The 20,383-nt window shown below is 41.2% G+C and overlaps 1 protein-coding gene across 2 annotated transcripts in view; it reads left to right on the plus strand.

Annotated features, from left to right (window-relative positions):
- The window catches only part of prr5b (proline rich 5b (renal)), a 31,850-nt gene extending 12,500 nt beyond the window's left edge, over positions 1-19,350 (plus strand). For both annotated transcript variants that reach the window (XM_067428028.1, XM_067428027.1), the window contains exons 4-9: positions 1,937-1,985; positions 2,455-2,512; positions 12,426-12,517; positions 12,604-12,744; positions 16,958-17,096; positions 17,485-19,350. In XM_067428028.1, coding sequence (XP_067284129.1) covers positions 1,937-1,985; positions 2,455-2,512; positions 12,426-12,517; positions 12,604-12,744; positions 16,958-17,096; positions 17,485-18,014 — 1,009 coding nt within the window. In that variant the 3' untranslated portion in view covers positions 18,015-19,350. The remainder of the gene's footprint in view (positions 1-1,936; positions 1,986-2,454; positions 2,513-12,425; positions 12,518-12,603; positions 12,745-16,957; positions 17,097-17,484) is intronic.
- The last annotated feature ends 1,033 nt before the right edge of the window (positions 19,351-20,383 follow it).

A 20,383-nucleotide genomic window follows, 5' to 3' on the forward strand; every position in this document is an offset into this window, starting at 1 on the left:
AGCCATCCGCTGTAAAATGCAAAAGTCTTCGGACTTCACCCGGGCGACGCGACAACACGGAGAGCTGAAGGTGGCGTGAGCCCGAGTTCTGAAGCGCTTTTCCTCTTCTCTCTGCTGGACAGGTGAGACGCCTCAGTGGATGGGTTGGGCTGTAACAGTAGCACCTGTTCGCTTAATTCAGGCGGTTCAGGAGTTCCCGTGTTGTGGCGTTCTCGTTTTGCTGTGTGTGTTATGGACTCATCAGTTAATGTGTGCTTCCTCTACTCCACATTATTACACGGCTCTGGGAAATACTTGACTCTGATTGGTCCATCGCCCATTCCAGCGGTATGTTATTTCCAGATAACACACACCGCTCATCCGGGTACGGCGAGTTATCTCGACCGGTTCTACTTCTGTGCTTAACGCTGGCGCCATCTTGTGGCTTAAACAGCCGTGGGTTACAATGGAAGAGGCGGGTTTCCTTTATAAAGTTTTAAATATGGATATTTTTCTCACACAAACGCATCGATTGGAATCAGAAGGCTCTATTAACCCATCGGAGTCGTGTGGAGCACGTTATTTGACGGACAGCTGCATTTAATGGACTTCAGAAACAGCTCCAACTACTGCTGGGATTAACGTTAGCCTGGACTTTTTAAATATAACTCTGATTGTATTTGTCTGACAGAAGAATGTCATAAACACCTATAATGACCTGAGGGTGAGTAAATCAGAGGCTTGGGTTCATTTTTGGCTGAACTAACCCTTTCAGCATTCATTCTCAACATTTAGCAGCAATAGATAAAGGCTTAAAGCAGTCTGGAACTGTTTTTCTTCGCGGAAGCTTTGCGTAAGAGCTAATCAAATATTTAATCTCAAGACAATATTTAGTGTGTAATTTATTTGAGACTAGTAGCCGTGTAATAAGCGGGATAATGTCCACCCAGCCGGTTGTTATCTCAGAATAAACCCCTTCAGAGTGACGCTCCGCTTCGCCTCGGGGTCCGGATCACTCCGGCGGAGTGGACATCATCCCGTACTCAATGTGTGTGTATAAGACGATTAGAAATTAGACGGCACAGAAATGGAAACTGTACTGCAGGTAGCCCTCATACACATGAAATGAAGTCACGCAATCCTGAGATCATTAGCAGTTTGACGTGATCTGATGAACGACCGTTAGATTAATCACCGCGATGTATTGCGATGCTTTTTCTCCTTAGTTGGTCAGAACAAAAGAGGATGAGCGGCTTCAGACGACACTCTTCTGTCGGTCATACGTTCCAGCAGTAGAGTGTGTGATAGTGAATGAGTGTATCCACACCGGCGGGCGCGGTGACTGACTGGATTCCTCCGCGCCGTGCCGACCGGAGCACACCTCACGCAGAGGCGATCCTTCCGCCAATAACTGCAATGGCAGCTTTCAAACAGAGATGGCGACGAAGAGGAAAAACTACGGACTGCAGCTTTAATCTTCATAAAGCTGTGCTTTCATTAATAAATGTGAGCTTCACGCCTCAGAGCCTGAAGGTGGCGCTGTTTTGCGCTCACACACATTAATGCTAGGAGTGTGTGTCAGCGACGTGCGGGTCAATGTATAAACTAACCGGCCGCACATCTCAGGCCGCAAACAACGCTATTTTCCTCACCCCATCGGCAGATTATTGCGCTTATTTTAAGCAGAAACTCTTCATTTTGAGTTATTTATTCCCTAAACAAGACAATTACTCTATAATTCCTTCTGCTGGTCTAGTAAATGCTTCTTGGTGTGAGGATTGTTTGCTAGTGTTTACTGTCCGCTGTTTATACCGTAACGTGCGAAGGCATAGTTCATCTGCTCCTGCATTAATATAGATATTTCAAAATAAGAGTCCTGATTATTTATTACAGTTAACGGTGTGTGTGTGTGTGTGTGTGTGTGTGTGTGTGTGTGTGTGTGTGTGTGTGTGTCTAGGCAGCTGCTGAAGACTGAGTTGGGTTCGTTCTTCACAGAGTATCTGCAGGTGATTAAACGACTCTCACACACTCACACACAGGTATTACAGGAGAGGGTGAAATATGAGGACATTACCCATGGCCCCACTTTACAAAAGGCTTATAAATCACACAGGAGGAGTTTTTATGAGTGTGTGTGTGTGTGTGTGTGTGTGTGTGTGTGTGTGTGTGAGAGTGATGGGTAGGTTTAGGGGCAGTGTGTGTGTGTGTGTGATGGGTAGGTTTAGGGGCAGTGTGTGTGTGTGTGATGGGTAGGTTTAGGGGCAGTGTGTGTGTGTGTGTGATGGGTAGGTTTAGGGGCAGTGTGTGTGTGTGTGTGTGTGTGTGTGTGTGTGTGTGATGGGTAGGTTTAGGGGCAGTGTAAGGGGAAAGAAAATACGGTTTGCAGTAAAACTATTATGCCTATGGAATGTCCCAATATGTCACAAAAACAAACGTGTTTGTGTTTGTGTGTGTGTGTGTGTGTGTGTGTCACAGAATCAGCTGCTGACGAAGGGAATGGTGATTCTTCGAGATAAGATTCGCTTTTACGAAGGTAAGATGTCTGAATCATTTATGATGGTAGTTTAGAATTGTGTGTGTGTTTGTGTGTGTGTGTGTGTGTGTGTGTGTGTTTGGTTACACGATAAACTGTATTTAATCAATAATCAGGAGGAACGACTAAGAACAGTATCTGACACAGTATTTGTTCAGGCTAATCTTGTTCTCATCCTTTTTAATATGTTTAGCCCTTTGAGGTAAGCGGTGGAGTCTCTTCCGATACACACGTTACTAAGCACGCACAGAGTTGTATTCATAGCAATAAAGGGTCGCGGTTTATTGATTACAATCTCCGGTTTACTTTCCAGTAAAACAAACTTTAAACTTTCAAAGGCAATAAACGTTCATCTGTATCAACATGCGATTGAAGAAACTGTTGCTCTCCACACTCTCACCAGTCTACTCAATGACTCTCAGTTTCTATTAAGACCTGCACTTTCGCGCCGTAGTGACGCATGCGTCAAGGAGGAGGAGCAAGTCCAATCACATGGACAGGTTAAGCCAATTATTGAACAGAAAATATAAAATTAAATAAATTAAACAAATCCTTTTTTTAAAATCTGGATTTTCTAAATATGGCTCCTACATCCTGGCCCCTAATTGTTAATGCTCAAAGCAGAACAATTACTTAATAATCTTAACAGAGCCAAAACAAACATGACTAATACAATCTTGCCATATTTTCAATATATCAAAGCAAAATAATTATATTGCACTCCATTTATCATTGTCAAAACATTGTAATTTCTCCCCCTATTTTTTTTTTTTAACAATCCCAAAGAATCCCCCCAAAGTCTATGTCATACATGTATATGATGCATAGGGAAGGAGATGAAGAGTCCGATGGGTGTGAATGTGGTGCGAAAAGTGAGAAGTCCATGTATGTGCAGAAATTTGAGAGTATATGTGGTGTGAATTTGAAAAGTCCATGTATGTAAAGATATGTACTGGTGTGTGAGCACGCAACAGTATGTACAGGTTTGTCAGTTTATATGAAAAGCGTGCTTATCAAACAGACTATAGAATGGCTGACACTGCATTGTCAGCCTCTTGAGCTGATTCTTCAGCTTCCAGAAGCAAGCAGAGTTTGGTGATAGGTCTTTGTAGAACAGCAGTTTTAGTCTTCACCACAACACTGCGGACAAGACCTTTGGACCCTGGCAGAGTCTTCATCACGCGACCTAAGGGCCATGAGTTCCTTGGAGCTGTATGATCTACTATGACTACGATGTCATTTACCTTGAAGTTTCTCTTAGTCTTGACCCATTTTTGCCGTTGCTGCATCAGTGAAAGATATTCAGAGGTCCATCGTTGCCAGAAAAGGTCTGCAAGGTATTGCACCTGTTTCCATCGCTTTCTAGCATACAAGTCATTCTTATTGAAGAGTCCAGGTGGCAAGAGTGGTTTGGAATTCAACTGCAGAAGGTGATTTGGTGTAAGGGGTTCAAGATCATTTGTGTCACCTGATACAGTTGTGATGGGCCTGTCATTGAGAATGCATTCAACTTCACACAAAGCTGTTTGCAACATATCATCGTCCAATGTCTGTTGTTTTAGGACAGAAAGCAGTATTTTTTTTACTAGCTTGATTAACCTTTCCCACACTCCTCCGAAGTGGGCTGCAAATGGTGGATTAAATATCCACCTGACATGATCTCTCAGCAATGCATCTTGAATTTTGTGATGGTCTATTTGGTTCAAGGTTGCCTCTAATTCCTTCTGTGCACACACAAAATTGGTGCCACGATCAGTCCTGATGGTCAGTATTGGTCCTCTGCGACATAAAAACCGTCGAATAGCATTGATACAAGAGTCTGTGTCAAGTGTGCTTGCTACTTCCAGATGAATGGCTCGGCTCGCCAGGCAGGTGAATATCACTCCCCATCTCTTCACATGGGAGCGACCTCTTTTGACTTCTATAGGTCCAAAGTAGTCAATACCTACATGTGAGAAAGGTGGTAGATCAGGAGCGACACGTTCCTCTGGTAGGTCAGCCATTTTTTGTTCTCCACTTTTAGCCTGCATTCGTCTGCAAAATACACAAGACTTTATTATCTTTCTCGCAGAGGAATTGGCAGATGGTAACCAGAACCTCTGACCTAATCTTGAGAGCATGTGATTTCTTCCTGAGTGTCCAACCTTTTGATGAATATCACGCAGGATCAGTTTGGATATGTGTGAATCTTTGGGTAGGATAATTGGGTTCTTTAGGCTCACCGGCATGGCTGCTTTACTTAGCCTTCCTCCAATCCTCAAAATGCCCTCATCAATGATTGGATCCAGTTTGTATATGAGGCTATTTGATTTGATGGGTTTATCTTGTCTCAAGAGTGTGATCTCTGAGCCAAAGTAGCGCTGTTGTTCATAGCAAACGACTGACTTCTCTGCTTTGTCCAAATCCTCTGGAGTTAATCCTTGTTGCTCAACTTTCCACTTCAAATCTACAATAAGACCTTTGTCTTTCTGATTTCGAAGCATCAAGAGTCCTTTGAGCCTTAGCCACCATGCAATAGCTCTCAATAGTTTTCTCCATGAAGAATAATGTTCTATTATTCTTGTAGTTGCGTTGTTCTGCAGGTTTAAGCAGTTCACGGAAATCTCCCTTTTTATCTCAATATCCTTTGGTGAGATGTAACTGAGATCCTCTGGTACCTCAGGCCACTCAGATTTCTCCTTTAACAGGAAGTGAGGACCATTCAGCCATCTGGTGGAATTCAGGAGGGTTTCTATCTGTAGACCACGTGAGCTGTCATCTGCCGGGTTGTCTCCAGAACATACGTGCCTCCACTGATGTACTTGTGAAAGGTTATGTATCACTGCAAGTCTGTTGGCAACGTAAGTATGAAATCGTTTAGTTTGGTTATGGATATATTTCAGTACCACAGTACTGTCTGTCCAAAAAGTAGAATCTTTCAGTACCATGTGAAGTTCCTTTTGCAGCATTCTGTCCACCTTCACAGCCAGGGTTGCTGCTGCAAGCTCAAGTCTAGGAACAGTCATCCCTTTCAGTGGGACTACTCTGGCCTTTCCCAATACAAAGATGACGTGAACATTTTGGACACTGTCTGTAAGTTTGAGGTAACTTACCGTCCCATATCCTAGCTCGCTCGCATCACAAAAGTGATGTAATTCGGCAGTCTTCACAGTACCAAAATTTTCAGGCTTTATGCACCTGTCCACTTCAAATCTGCTCAGCTGGTCTAACTCTGCAAGCCATCTTTGCCATGGTCTCATCATTTCATTGGAGATTATTTCATCCCACCCGTACTTCTCATGGCAGAGCCTTTGCAGGATTTGTTTTGCTTTGAGAACAAACGGGGATAAAAAACCTAGTGGGTCGTAGATTGAATTGACCACAGAAAGGATTGTCCGTCTTGTGGGAGCTCTGTTAATAACAGCTACCCGGAAGGTAAAGACATCCTTTTGGATATTCCACTGGATTCCGAGTGCCCTCTCAAGAGGAGGCTTTTCTCTGTCCAGGTCCAGCTGTTTCACAAGAGGGGCTCTGTAACTTTCTGGGATGGTCTCAAGGACTTCAAAGCTATTGCTCACCCATTTGTTCAAAGTAAATCCTCCTAGGGCGCATGCTTCCCTGAGGTCTTTAATGAGCTTAATTGCTTCTTCCACAGAAGCCACAGATTTGAGACAATCATCAACGTAAAAACTGTGATTAATTGTATCAATGACTTGTGAGCTGTATCGTTCAGAATTATCAATTCCTGTTTGCTTTAAGGCAAAGTTGGCAATGCTTGGAGATGATACTGCACCAAAAAGATGAACATTCATCCTGTAGATTTCCAGTGGTTGGTTGACATCCCCTTGTGGCCACCACAGGAATCGAAGAAAGTCACGATGATGATTTTGAACTTGTACTTGATAGTACATGGCTTCGATGTCTGCCATTATTGAGATTCTTTCCTTTCTGAATCTCAACAAAACACCAAGAAGTGGGTTGGTCAGGTCAGGACCTTGCAGAAGTTCAGAGTTAAAAGCTTTTCCTTTGAATGAAGAAGAACAATCAAAAACAACTCGAAGTTTTCCCTTCTTCTTGTGGTACACCCCATGATGTGGTATATACCATACATGACCATCATTTCTTTGAAGTTGCTCTTGTTGTACCTTTTCTGCGTATCCCTTCCTCAGCACATTCTCCATGAACACACTATACTCAGTTGCATAAGCAGGATCTTTTTTGAATCTTTTCTCAAGGTTACGTGTACGTTGTGCTGTCAATTCATAGTTGTTAGGCAAGGTTGCATCTTTATCACGAAACGGTAGAGGTAAGTGATAATGCCCATCTTCAAGTTTCAGCGAAGTTGTTACTATGCTCATGAACATTTTGTCTTCAGCTGACATTTCTCTTTTCTCTTCGTAATACTTTTCAGGAAAGTCATGATTATATTGTCTGATAAGCAGATCTTGAAGATTCTCCATAGAGATGCGATTGGCCATTACTGACATTACTCCAGTTTCATCCATAGAGGGACAAGAAGTGAGTGGGCCATTGACCACCCACCCTAGCACAGTCTTGATCGCATATGGTCCATTTGCGTGACTATTCACGATTTTCCACGGTTCCATAGCTTTTGGAACATTAATTCCAATCAAGATTTCAATGTCAGCGTTGATTCTTTTCAGCTCAATTTCTTTTAAATAAGGCCATTTTTCAAGATCATGTTGAGTGAGTAGGTTCTCCTTTGATACAGGGATCTTGGATTGAGTGTATACTTTAGGCAGATCTATGTATACACCTCCATCTATACTACCTACTTCTAGTCCTGTGAGCTCATAGCTCTTAACAGGTCTCTCCTGCCCCATCGTTCTCAGAAGAATTTCAGTTCTGCGTCCTTTGGCATTCAGCTGATTCATGAGATTCTCAGTGCAGAACGTCGCCGAACTGCCTGGATCAAGAAAAGCATAGGTTTTAATGATCCTACTGCCTTTAGCAACTTTAATTTGGACTGGCACGATTGCTAGTGCACATTCCTGGCTGGCCCCTGTTGCACGATCAGCTGACACTAGTGCGCTGTTGACTGACGTTTCTTTTGATTCTGTGAAGTTTGGGTTTGGTCGAATCTGCTTTTTTGAATTTCCATTGTCAATGTGGAGCAATGTAGGATGCTTTCGTTGACATATTTGGCAAACCAATCTCTTATTGCAATCTTTGCTCATGTGACCCTTTTTTAAGCATCCGAAACAGTGACCATTCCTTTTGAGATATTCAACCTTTTTGTCTTGGAATTCTGATTTTAATGTTTTGCAGTCAGTTAGTGCATGGTTACCTTGGCAAAAACTACATGATGTCAAAACAACAACGTTGGTGGAGCCTGCTTGCTGCTGCACTTTATATGGCTCTCTGCTGGTCTGCTCCTCAGCTCGAGTCACTGTAGTAACACAACTGCTGCCACTCTTAGGTATCCTTAAGCTGGTTACTCTGGGTTTAACAGCTGTCCCTTTAACAGGAGTTGGATCTTTGATATCCCCAAAGACTGGGTGAAGTAAAATCTCAGACTGAGTTTCCAGGAATTCTACAAGATTTTTAAATCTAATACGAGTATTCGTTCTTTGGAATGACTCAAAGGTTACTGTTCGCCACCTTTCCCGGAGCTTGTATGGGAGTTTAGATACAATCAATTTCAAGTTTGATACAACGTTCAGTTCATCCATGTATTCTAGATCTTGCATTACATTGCAACATTCCCTAAGGTACAGAGCATAGGCATGAAGAGATTTTCCATCATCAGCTTTAATGGCTGTCCAGTTCAGCGCCTTTTCTATGTAAGCATTTGCAATCTTCATTTCATTGCCGAAATGTTTCTTTAAAAGTTGCTGAGCTTCAGTATACCCTCTGCGGGCCTCCATGTGCAAACAGCTACGAACAAGATCTCTGGCCTGGCCAGCAGTGAACTGTTCAAGAAAATAGAGTCTATCCTGACTGTTACTAGTCTTGTCTTCAATCAGATATTTAAAAGCATGAAAGAAAGACTGATAGGACAGTGGATCTCCATCAAAAACAGGTACTTCTCTCTTAGGCAATAGAGAAAGATTTTGCTGCATGATCATAAGATCAGTCATCTCCTTTTGCCTTTGAACCATTAAGCTTAAGCCTGGGTGTGAACCATTACTGACCTCCATCTGCGGGCTCGATGAACTTTCGGCCACCGTTACTCGAGAGCTTTTCTGCACGTGACTAACTGCTCTCTGGAGTGGGGTCTTCGGTATGGCTGTCACTGGAGCAAACTCTATAGCAGAGGTATCAGTAAAAGTGGGTTCAACATTATCTTCCATGTTTGCATCATAATATTCATTCATAACATCACCTTGTGACTCAGAATTATTTGTCAACACTTTAATCTTTGCATCTGCTGCTGCCATTTGTGTTTGCAGTTCTGCTCTTTCAATCTTTGATTTTATAATAACTTCTTCCATCTGCAAAGCTTGTAAATCAGGCAGAATTTTAGCGCGTGCTTCTAAAGCGGCTTTTTCCGCAGCAGCTATTTTAGCTGCGGAAGAGGCCTTAGATGATGTAGACCTTACAGACACACTGGAGATGTTTGAAATACTGTCCTTTGCTTCGATTGCTATTTGACGTTGTTGTTCTTTTTTCCAAATTTCAACTTCTTTAATAAAGTAATCGAAATTCATCATTCTAGGTTCAAACCAATCTACATGATCATTTTCCTTTTCTTCTTCTGCTAAAAGCTGTTGCACTGCGTTATGCACACTTTTGAAGTCATGGATAAAGTATAAAAACGCCGCCATGCAATCATTTACCTCTTCAACGTTTCCACCTTCAACGAGCAGAGCTTTAATTTCATTCATTTTCCTCGTGCATACTCCTAATTTGCCTCTGCGCGTTGCAATGCGTGAATTTAAAAGCTGTTCAGCCTCAGCGGCCGTCTGAATCGCTTCATCCATCATTTAATACAGGCCACAAACACTAGCAGTTCCTTTAGCGTTAAATACACTCGTACTCACAGCTGATGCGTCGTTCATTCATAAATCGCGTCCATCTGCTTCAGCCGTGAACAGCAAAACCTCCGAGTTTTCACAGCGCAGTCCTTCTGTCTCGTCAATCAATCTCAAGTGCAAGTTTCTTCAATAAATGTTCAGGCTAATCTTGTTCTCATCCTTTTTAATATGTTTAGCCCTTTGAGGTAAGCGGTGGAGTCTCTTCCGATACACACGTTACTAAGCACGCACAGAGTTGTATTCATAGCAATAAAGGGTCGCGGTTTATTGATTACAATCTCCGGTTTACTTTCCAGTAAAACAAACTTTAAACTTTCAAAGGCAATAAACGTTCATCTGTATCAACATGCGATTGAAGAAACTGTTGCTCTCCACCATAGACCGTAAAAAAATATGGACGACTCGACATCATCCGTTTCCGCTTGCCATATTTGAAGCTTTCAGGCAGCCTTGCACGGCGCTGACATCTTGGGACCGAGTCTGCGCAGTAGCGATTTCGGGACCGGAGTTGCGCAGTAGAGCGCAGGAAGTAGAGCAGGAAGTACAGTCGCGATATCAAAAGCCCGCCCACACTCTCGCAGATGCAGAACAATTAATTATGTTGGTGTGAAATAAACAGTTATGGAAATGTAGAAATTAAAGCTAAAGCTCTAATCTGCTCCCAAAAATTTCGAAAAAAGTCCGTTAGTGCCTCAGTGACAACTTCACTCAGAGAAGCCGTCAGTCTCAGCTGTCAATCATGACGTCACACCCCCCGTTTTATACCATCAAATAACTAACTCAAACTAAACTTATTTTTAAAACGAAAACCTGAAATGAAATCATCGTGATGATAACTGCCTTCAGTGACATAAACTAACTTTGGGGAACATTTTTTAAAGTGTAATTTTATTATTTAGTTTGCCTCGCGTCCATTAGAAAACACAGAGGGGCGGCTATACTGGGACCGGTCACCGGGGGGCGATCGAGGCGCGAAAGCTTCAGTAAATGAGAGGAAGACTGCAGGCTTGCTCTCCACACTCTCACCAGTCTACTCAATGACTCTCAGTTTCTATTAAGACCTGCACTTTCGCGCCGTAGTGACGCATGCGTCAAGGAGGAGGAGCAAGTCCAATCACATGGACAGGTTAAGCCAATTATTGAACAGAAAATATAAAATTAAATAAATTAAACAAATCCTTTTTTTAAAATCTGGATTTTCTAAATATGGCTCCTACAGTATTCAGTAAAGTATCAGGATTATAATAGTTAATTAAAGCATATTAATATTTCCTGTCAAAATGAACACTACTGTAAAAGCGTAAATAGCTGCCGTCAGTGAACCGGTCGCAACTTAGCAGAACACAAAAATCATATTTATTTTAGTTTGAGACTGCCAATGAATAACAACAGTACACTATATAACACACACACACACACACACACACACACACAGCTATATAACCACAGTACACTATATAACACACACACACACACACACACACACACAGCTATATTACATCAGTACACTATATAACACACACACACACACACACACACACACACAGCTATATAACCACAGTACACTATATAACACACACACACACACAGACACACACACACACACAGCTATATAACCACAGTACACTATATAACACACACACAAACACACACACACACACACACACACAGACACACACACAGCTATATAACCACAGTACACTATATAACACACACACACACACAGACACACACACACACACAGCTATATAACCACAGTACACTATATAACACACACACACACACACACACACAGCTATATTACATCAGTACACTATATAACACACACACACACACATAGCTATATAACCACAGTACACTATATAACACACACACACACACACACACACACACACACACACAGCTATATAACCACAGTACACTATATAACACACACACACACACACACACACACACACACACACACACACACACACATACACACAGCTATATTACATCAGTACACTATATAACACACACACACATAGCTATATAACCACAGTACACTATATAACACACACACACACACACACACACACACACACACAGCTATATAACCACAGTACACTATATAACACACACACACACACACACACACACACACACAGCTATATAACCACAGTACACTATATAACACACACAGCTATATAACCACAGTACACTATATAACACACACACACACACACACACACACACACATACACATATAGCTATATAACCACAGTACACTATATAACACACACACACACATATAGCTATATAACATTAGTAAACCATCGCATAACACACTTCCTTATTTAGTTATCCGAGCCCAAACACAACCGATCATGTGTCATGTGAGAGTTCAGCCAATGGGAGCCGAATCTCGGCTGAGGTGGGCGGGACGATGTGTAGAGAGCCAATCAGACGCACTCTTACAGCGGGAGCGCGCTGGGATTGGCCCAATCGCCCTGATTGACAGGTCTGGGTTTACCGTGTGCTGTAGAATAGGAGAGCAGTGGAAAACCCTCACTCGTCGAGCAGGATCGTATTACCTGTTACGTACTCTATGTAATTATTAATATGTGTGTGTGTTGTGGCGTGTACTCAGGTAAGTAGTTCTTATGTTGAGGTTTTTTTGGACTTCTGAATGCCATAACTTTTGGTTTGCTTTGAGATATCAGCACAACATTTGGGTCAGGTGTAGTTGACATGACACAAGCCAAACTTGATTTTATGATTTAGCTTCCATGTGCACTTCTGATAATCATCAGACGTTCTTTCTGTCAAATGAAACCATGCAATTTTATATATCTTTCTTAAAAGCCTTTACTTTAAAAAATACCCTTAGTGTGTGCGTGTGACTCTCTCTGTGTTTCTGTCTGTGTGTATGTGTGTGTGTGTGTGTGTGTGTGCAGGTCAGAAGCTGCTGGATTCTCTGGCAGAAACATGGGACTTCTTCTTCTGTGATGTTCTGTCCACACTGCTGGCCATCTTCTACCCCGTTCAGGTACTCCAGCTCTAACGCTGATTCATCTTCTGAACAGTGTGTGTGATTGTTTGTGTACTGAGACGTGTGTTTGTGTGTGTGTGTAGGGGAAGGAGCCGTCCGTCCGTCAGCTGGCTCTGCTGCACTTCAGGAACATCATCACTCTGAACACAAAGCTGGATGAGGCTTTGAGCCGCCCGCGCGCTCGCATACCGGCCTCAGTCATTCAGATGCTGCTCATCCTGCAGGTGTGTGTGTGTGTGTGTGTGTGCGTGCGCGCTCGCATACCGGCCTCAGTCATTCAGATGCTGCTCATCCTGCAGGTGTGTGTGTGTGTGTGTGTGTGTGTGTGTGTGTGTGTGTGTGTGTGTGTGTGTGTGTGCGTGCGCTCGCATACCGGCCTCAGTCATTCAGATGCTGCTCATCCTGCAGGTGTGTGTGTGTGTGTGTGTGTGTGTGTGCGTGCGCGCTCGCATACCGGCCTCAGTCATTCAGATGCTGCTCATCCTGCAGGTGTGTGTGTGTGTGTGTGTGTGTGTGCACGCTCGAATACCGGCCTCAGTCATTCAGATGCTGCTCATCCTGCAGGTGTGTGTGTGTGTGTGCACGCTCGAATACCGGCCTCAGTCATTCAGATGCTGCTCGTCCTGCAGGTGTGTGTGTGTGCAACCCCAACCCTAACTGATATTATATCTGCTCATAACCAATATTATATCTGCTCATAACCGATATTATATCCACTCATAACCGATATTATATCTGCTCATAACCGATATTATATCCACTCATAACCGATATTATATCCGCTCATAACCGATATTATATCTGCTCATAACCGATATTATATCTGCTCATAACCGATATTATATCTGCTCATAACCGATATTATATCTGCTCATAACCGATATTATATCTGCTCATAACCGATATTATATCTGCTCATAACCATTATATCCGCTCATAACCGATATTTTATCTGCTCATAACCAATATTATATCTGCTCATAACCAATATTATATCTGCTCATAACCAATATATCCACTCATAACCAATATTATATCTGCTCATAACCATTATATCCACTCATAACCGATATTATATCTGCTCATAACCGATATTATATCCGCTCATAACCGATATTATATCTGCTCATAACCAATATTATATCTGCTCATAACCGATATTATATCCGCTCATAACCGATATTATATCCGCTCATAACCATTATATCCACTCATAACCGATATTATATCTGCTCATAACCATTATATCCACTCATAACCGATATTATAATCCGCTCATAACCAATATTATATCTGTTCATAACCAATATTATATCTGCTCATAACCAATATTATATCCGCTCATAACCGATATTATATCCGCTCATAACCGATATTATATCCACTCATAACCAATATTATATCTGCTCATAACCATTATATCGACTCATAACCGATATTATATCCGCTCATAACCGATATTATATCTGCTCATAACCGATATTATATCTGCTCATAACCGATATTATATCTGCTCATAACCGATATTATATCTGCTCATAACCGATATTATATCCGCTCATAACCGATATTATATCTGCTCATAACCGATATTACATCTGCTCATAACCGATATAACATCTGCTCATAACCGATATTATATCCGCTCATAACCGATATTATATCCGCTCATAACCGATATTATATCTGCTCATAACCGATATTACATCTGCTCATAACCGATATAACATCTGCTCATAACCGATATTATATCCGCTCATAACCGATATTATATCCGCTCATAACCGATATTATATCCGCTCATAACCGATATTATATCCGCTCATAACCGATATTACATCTGCTCATAACCGATATAACATCTGCTCATAACCGATATTATATCTGCTCATAACCGATATTATATCCGCTCATAACCGATATTATATCTGCTCATAACCGATATTACATCTGCTCATAACCGATATAACATCTGCTCATAACCGATATTATATCCGCTCATAACCGATATTATATCCGCTCATAACCGATATTATATCCGCTCATAACCGATATTATATCCGCTCATAACCGATATTATATCTGCTCATAACCGATATTATATCCGCTCATAACCGATATTATATCCGCTATTATATCTGCTCATAACCCATATTTATCTGCTCATAACCGATATTATATCTGATCATAACCGATATTATATCCGATATTATATCTGATCATAACCGATATTATATCCGCTCATAACCGATATTATATCCGCTCATAACCGATATTATATCCGCTCATAACCGATATTATATCTGCTCATAACCGATATTATATCCGCTCATAACCAATATTATATCCGCTATTATATCTGCTCATAACCCATATTTATCTGCTCATAACCGATATTATATCTGATCATAACCGATATTATATCCGCTATTATATCTGCTCATAACCCATATTATATCTGATCATAACCGATATTATATCTGCTCATAACCAATATTATATCTGCTCATAACCGATATTATATCCGCTCATAACCGATATTATATCTGCTCATAACCAATATTATATCCGCTCATAACCGATATTATATCCGCTCATAACCGATATTATATCTGCTCATAACCGATATTATATCTGCTCATAACCGATATTATATCTGTTCATAACCGATATTATATCTGCTCATAACCGATATTATATCCGCTCATAACCGATATTATATCCGCTCATAACCGATATTATATCTGCTCATAACCGATATTATATCCACTCATAACCGATATTATATCTGCTCATAACCGATATTATATCTGCTCATAACCGATATTATATCCGCTATTATATCTGCTCATAACCGATATTATATCCGCTCATAACCGATATTATATCCGCTATTATATCTGCTCATAACCGATATTATATCCACTCATAACCGATATTATATCTGCTCATAACCGATATTATATCTGCTCATAACCGATATTATATCCGCTATTATATCTGCTCATAACCGATATAACATCTGCTCATAACCGATATTATATCCGCTCATAACCGATATTATATCCGCTCATAACCGATATTATATCTGCTCATAACCGATATTACATCTGCTCATAACCGATATAACATCTGCTCATAACCGATATTATATCCGCTCATAACCGATATTATATCCGCTCATAACCGATATTATATCCGCTCATAACCGATATTATATCCGCTCATAACCGATATTACATCTGCTCATAACCGATATAACATCTGCTCATAACCGATATTATATCTGCTCATAACCGATATTATATCCGCTCATAACCGATATTATATCTGCTCATAACCGATATTACATCTGCTCATAACCGATATAACATCTGCTCATAACGATATTATATCCGCTCATAACCGATATTATATCCGCTCATAACCGATATTATATCCGCTCATAACCGATATTATATCCGCTCATAACCGATATTATATCTGCTCATAACCGATATTATATCCGCTCATAACCGATATTATATCCGCTATTATATCTGCTCATAACCCATATTTATCTGCTCATAACCGATATTATATCTGATCATAACCGATATTATATCCGATATTATATCTGATCATAACCGATATTATATCCGCTCATAACCGATATTATATCCGCTCATAACCGATATTATATCCGCTCATAACCGATATTATATCTGCTCATAACCGATATTATATCCGCTCATAACCAATATTATATCCGCTATTATATCTGCTCATAACCCATATTTATCTGCTCATAACCGATATTATATCTGATCATAACCGATATTATATCCGCTATTATATCTGCTCATAACCCATATTATATCTGATCATAACCGATATTATATCTGCTCATAACCAATATTATATCTGCTCATAACCGATATTATATCCGCTCATAACCGATATTATATCTGCTCATAACCAATATTATATCCGCTCATAACCGATATTATATCCGCTCATAACCGATATTATATCTGCTCATAACCGATATTATATCTGCTCATAACCGATATTATATCTGTTCATAACCGATATTATATCTGCTCATAACCGATATTATATCCGCTCATAACCGATATTATATCCGCTCATAACCGATATTATATCTGCTCATAACCGATATTATATCCACTCATAACCGATATTATATCTGCTCATAACCGATATTATATCTGCTCATAACCGATATTATATCCGCTATTATATCTGCTCATAACCGATATTATATCCGCTCATAACCGATATTATATCTGATCATAACCGATATTATATCCGCTATTATATCCGCTCATAACCGATATTATATCTGCTCATAACCGATATTATATCTGCTCATAACCCATATTATATCTGCTCGATAATGGTTTGTGAAGAAGTGTGTGTGTGTGTGTGTGGCAGGGTGTTCATGAGGGCAAAGGCGTGTCGAGCGAGTACCTGAAGCTGGAGTCTCTGGTGCAGAAGGTTGTGTCGCCGTATCTGGGCACACACGGGCTTTTCTCCAGCGACGGATCCATCACGCAGTCTTCGTGTGTGTTGGGTGAGCCGATTCTTCTCATCTCACAGACACACACACATGCGCACACACACACACACACACACACAGGCTTTTCTCCAGGGACCGATCCATCTCGCAGTCTTTGTGCGTGTTGGATGTGTGATTCTCCACATTACACACACACACACACACACACACACACACATTTTTTGTGTGAAATGTGGGGACATTCCATAGGCGTAATGGTTTTTATACAGTACAAGCCATATATTTATCCCCTTACACTGCCTGAGAATAGTTTTTGTTGCCATAATACTAAATAATGACTTATATAGTGATGGCCAATTTCAAAACAAAGCTTCGAACCGTTGTATCGAATCAGGGAATCGACTTTTACTCAAGTAATGAAGTTCTGGATGTTTGTTCTCAGAGAAGCGGCTCTTGAGGCGATGGCCGCGCTGCAGCGAGTCTCCTGCGAAGAATCTGGTGGTGCGATCGAAGAGCTACAATATCCCCATGCTAACGCCGGTGGCCGAATACGAGCCCGAGAGCGGAGCTGGAATCCGCCGCCATTCCGTGTGTCAGATGACCTCCTTCGCGGAAGAGTTCACAGAGGCTCCGCCCAGCCCGCCGACGGACCTCAACGAAGACCCAGAGTCGGACAGGAGCCGGGCCGGAGCGAGACCGGAGTGGAACCGGAGTGGAGCGAGGCCGGATGGGAACCAGAACGAAGCCGCATCAGTGCCGGACAAGAACCGGAGTGGAGCCGGATCTGAGCCGGACAAGAACCGGAGTGGAGCCGGATCGGAGCCAGACCAGAACTGGAGCAGCTCCTCCAGTCCGGAGGCTGTTGTGGATCAGATCCTGGAGTCTCTGGACTCCGACCCCGAGGGAATATTTATCGACTTCCGCCGACTGCGCTCCAGCTCTTCTGATTTCAGCCGCGAGAGCGCGGCATAGAATTAGCGGACTTTGCTTCAGAAAAGCGGTTCTGTGAAACCGTCTTATGCGTGCGATGCTCAGGTCACTTTGACCCGGAGAGGATCGCTCACTCTAAACACTGGGACCAATCCCAACTCAATGACAGGCTAACCTCTGCTAACGGAAGGAAAAACTAACGAAAGGATTGAATCGATGAGAGATTTCGAAGCGGTCATTTTTGACCCGGAACACCAAAAGTGTAAAGGGCTTTGCTCACTGAGTCCGAAATGTTCACATGTACGTTTTTTCGTATTCGTGATGCGAAAAATTCGTCACGCACGGAGACCTTGCACACTGAGTCTGATGCGCGTTAATGAAAAAACATACAAAACAATACAAAACGACATCTTCAGATAGTGAGGATGATTTTTTTTGTCCTCTCTCTTCTTAAAAAGAGAAAAAGAAAGAGTAAATATTGTGTCCATCGTCCACTCCTGCGATAGCGTAGAGAAGGATATTTCAGCCTCACGATCCAGCGGGATTATCCAGACCGATCCAAAGTTTACTTAAGTGTCAGCGGCTCAGTTTGAGGCTGTATGGTGTATGTATGGTGGCTCTGAGTTGTCAAAATGTCTCTAAAAAAGCTTTTTTAGGGACGCTGAAATGCTTTAAATCGAACTTGTTCCGAATTTTTTTTTGACGGACGAAAGTTTCACATGCGAATTTCGGACTCAGTGTGCAAAGGCCTTATCGGTGGAAATACAAACAAAAAATCATTGTTTTGTTTAATTTATTATATTCTGTGTGAGCAAAATCAGTAGTTTTTAAGCCCAATAACATTTGTTAATCTTTATTTATATGATTTAATTGACCAGAATGATCAATGTTTTTCACTCACAACTGGAATAACTATTAAAAAAATCTGAATAATTATAAATATTGTGTTCAATGGCCCTCTATGGGACGCATTATGTTCTGTTTTATTTTATAAAATCGCTTCAATCATACAAACCCAAAAGATTTGTGAAATACTTTGCCGTATGGAAAATGGTCGAAAAATTGTTTTTCTATAAAATTATGATTTTCTTGTCTATTTAAAAGCACATTTCTTTTAGAAAAGGATAGATTTATAATCTCGGGACTCATGGAAACCCAAAATAATCAGATCTCTCTCATATAGTCCCTTTAATCTGGCTAACTCATCCTCTTCCCATTGCCCCTTACGCTAAATATCGCTGTATTAGTTTTCTGAAAAGAAGAAATGATTTTGTTCTTTATACATAAACACAACTATACTACAATAAACCCTTTAAACAGCTCAATAATGTCAGTCATATTGTTGATATCTGTAATAAACCCCAGTGGGAAAACATCACTGAGCAGCGTCGTCATACGGAAACATCCATATGTTCTCAATTTACAAATCTGAAGTTGATTTGTGACTCAACACATCTCCTTTACTCATCAAAGATGCCGAAAAACAGCATTGAGGAGAGAGGATCAGAAATGGGGCCATTGCAGTCGCCGCACATCATTGGCTACCTTAAGGCCTGTCCCTTTAATTCCCAATCTATTGTAGATTTTTCTGGATAACAAGGAAACGAGTGGACATTATTTGTCATATGGCAACCCCATACCCTAAAGGGTCCAAAAATACAGAAATGATAAGCAATAGAGTATGTAGTGTTATTAAAGCTGTGAGGTGATTAATCACGTAGCGCATTAGCATTAGCTGTATCTACACAGTGAGGTTTAATGCTAGTGCTAGTTCTCCATTCTGAACTCTTGTTCTGCTCTAATTGTTGTCGTTTCTAGAAGGTACGAACCTCACGGACAGGCATTTCCTTTGCAAAAGTACAAATGTAAACTTTGGGAGAAACCATTGGACCTGCAGTCATGAGCACTCTTCAGGCTAATTATCGTTAGCATTCCTTCATCAGCATGTAAACAGTGTTTGATTACTATTATTATTGCAATTGTAATTTGAAGTAAAAGAGCATTGACTGGTGATGTAAATGTGTGTGTGTTAGTGCTCCGTGAAGCAGCTGAAGCAGGAATATCTTTATCTGTGTCTGACGATGAGCGACGGTCTGACGGGTTTGAGACGACATGAGGAATTAATGACAGGATTATCCGTTTTGGCTGAACTGACCCTAACTGACCACACATATTGTCCGAGTGTTTTCCAGTGTGGTGTGTATTAGTGGGATCGCAGCACATTAGCAGACGGCTGAAGTCCAGTCACTTTCATTTAGACAGCGCTTTCACAACACCGATTGCTAAAAAGAAGTAAAGCTAAAGTAAGCTTTTGATTGATTCCTTTCTGTTGTGAAAACCGATTAGTTACTTAATTTGGCGCCACTTAAACAACACCAACAGGGATGTACGCAAGCATTACGTGTTCAGCC

The sequence above is a fragment of the Pseudorasbora parva genome, chromosome 20 (genome assembly GCF_024679245.1).
Source record: "Pseudorasbora parva isolate DD20220531a chromosome 20, ASM2467924v1, whole genome shotgun sequence".
Lineage (NCBI taxonomy): Eukaryota > Metazoa > Chordata > Actinopteri > Cypriniformes > Gobionidae > Pseudorasbora > Pseudorasbora parva.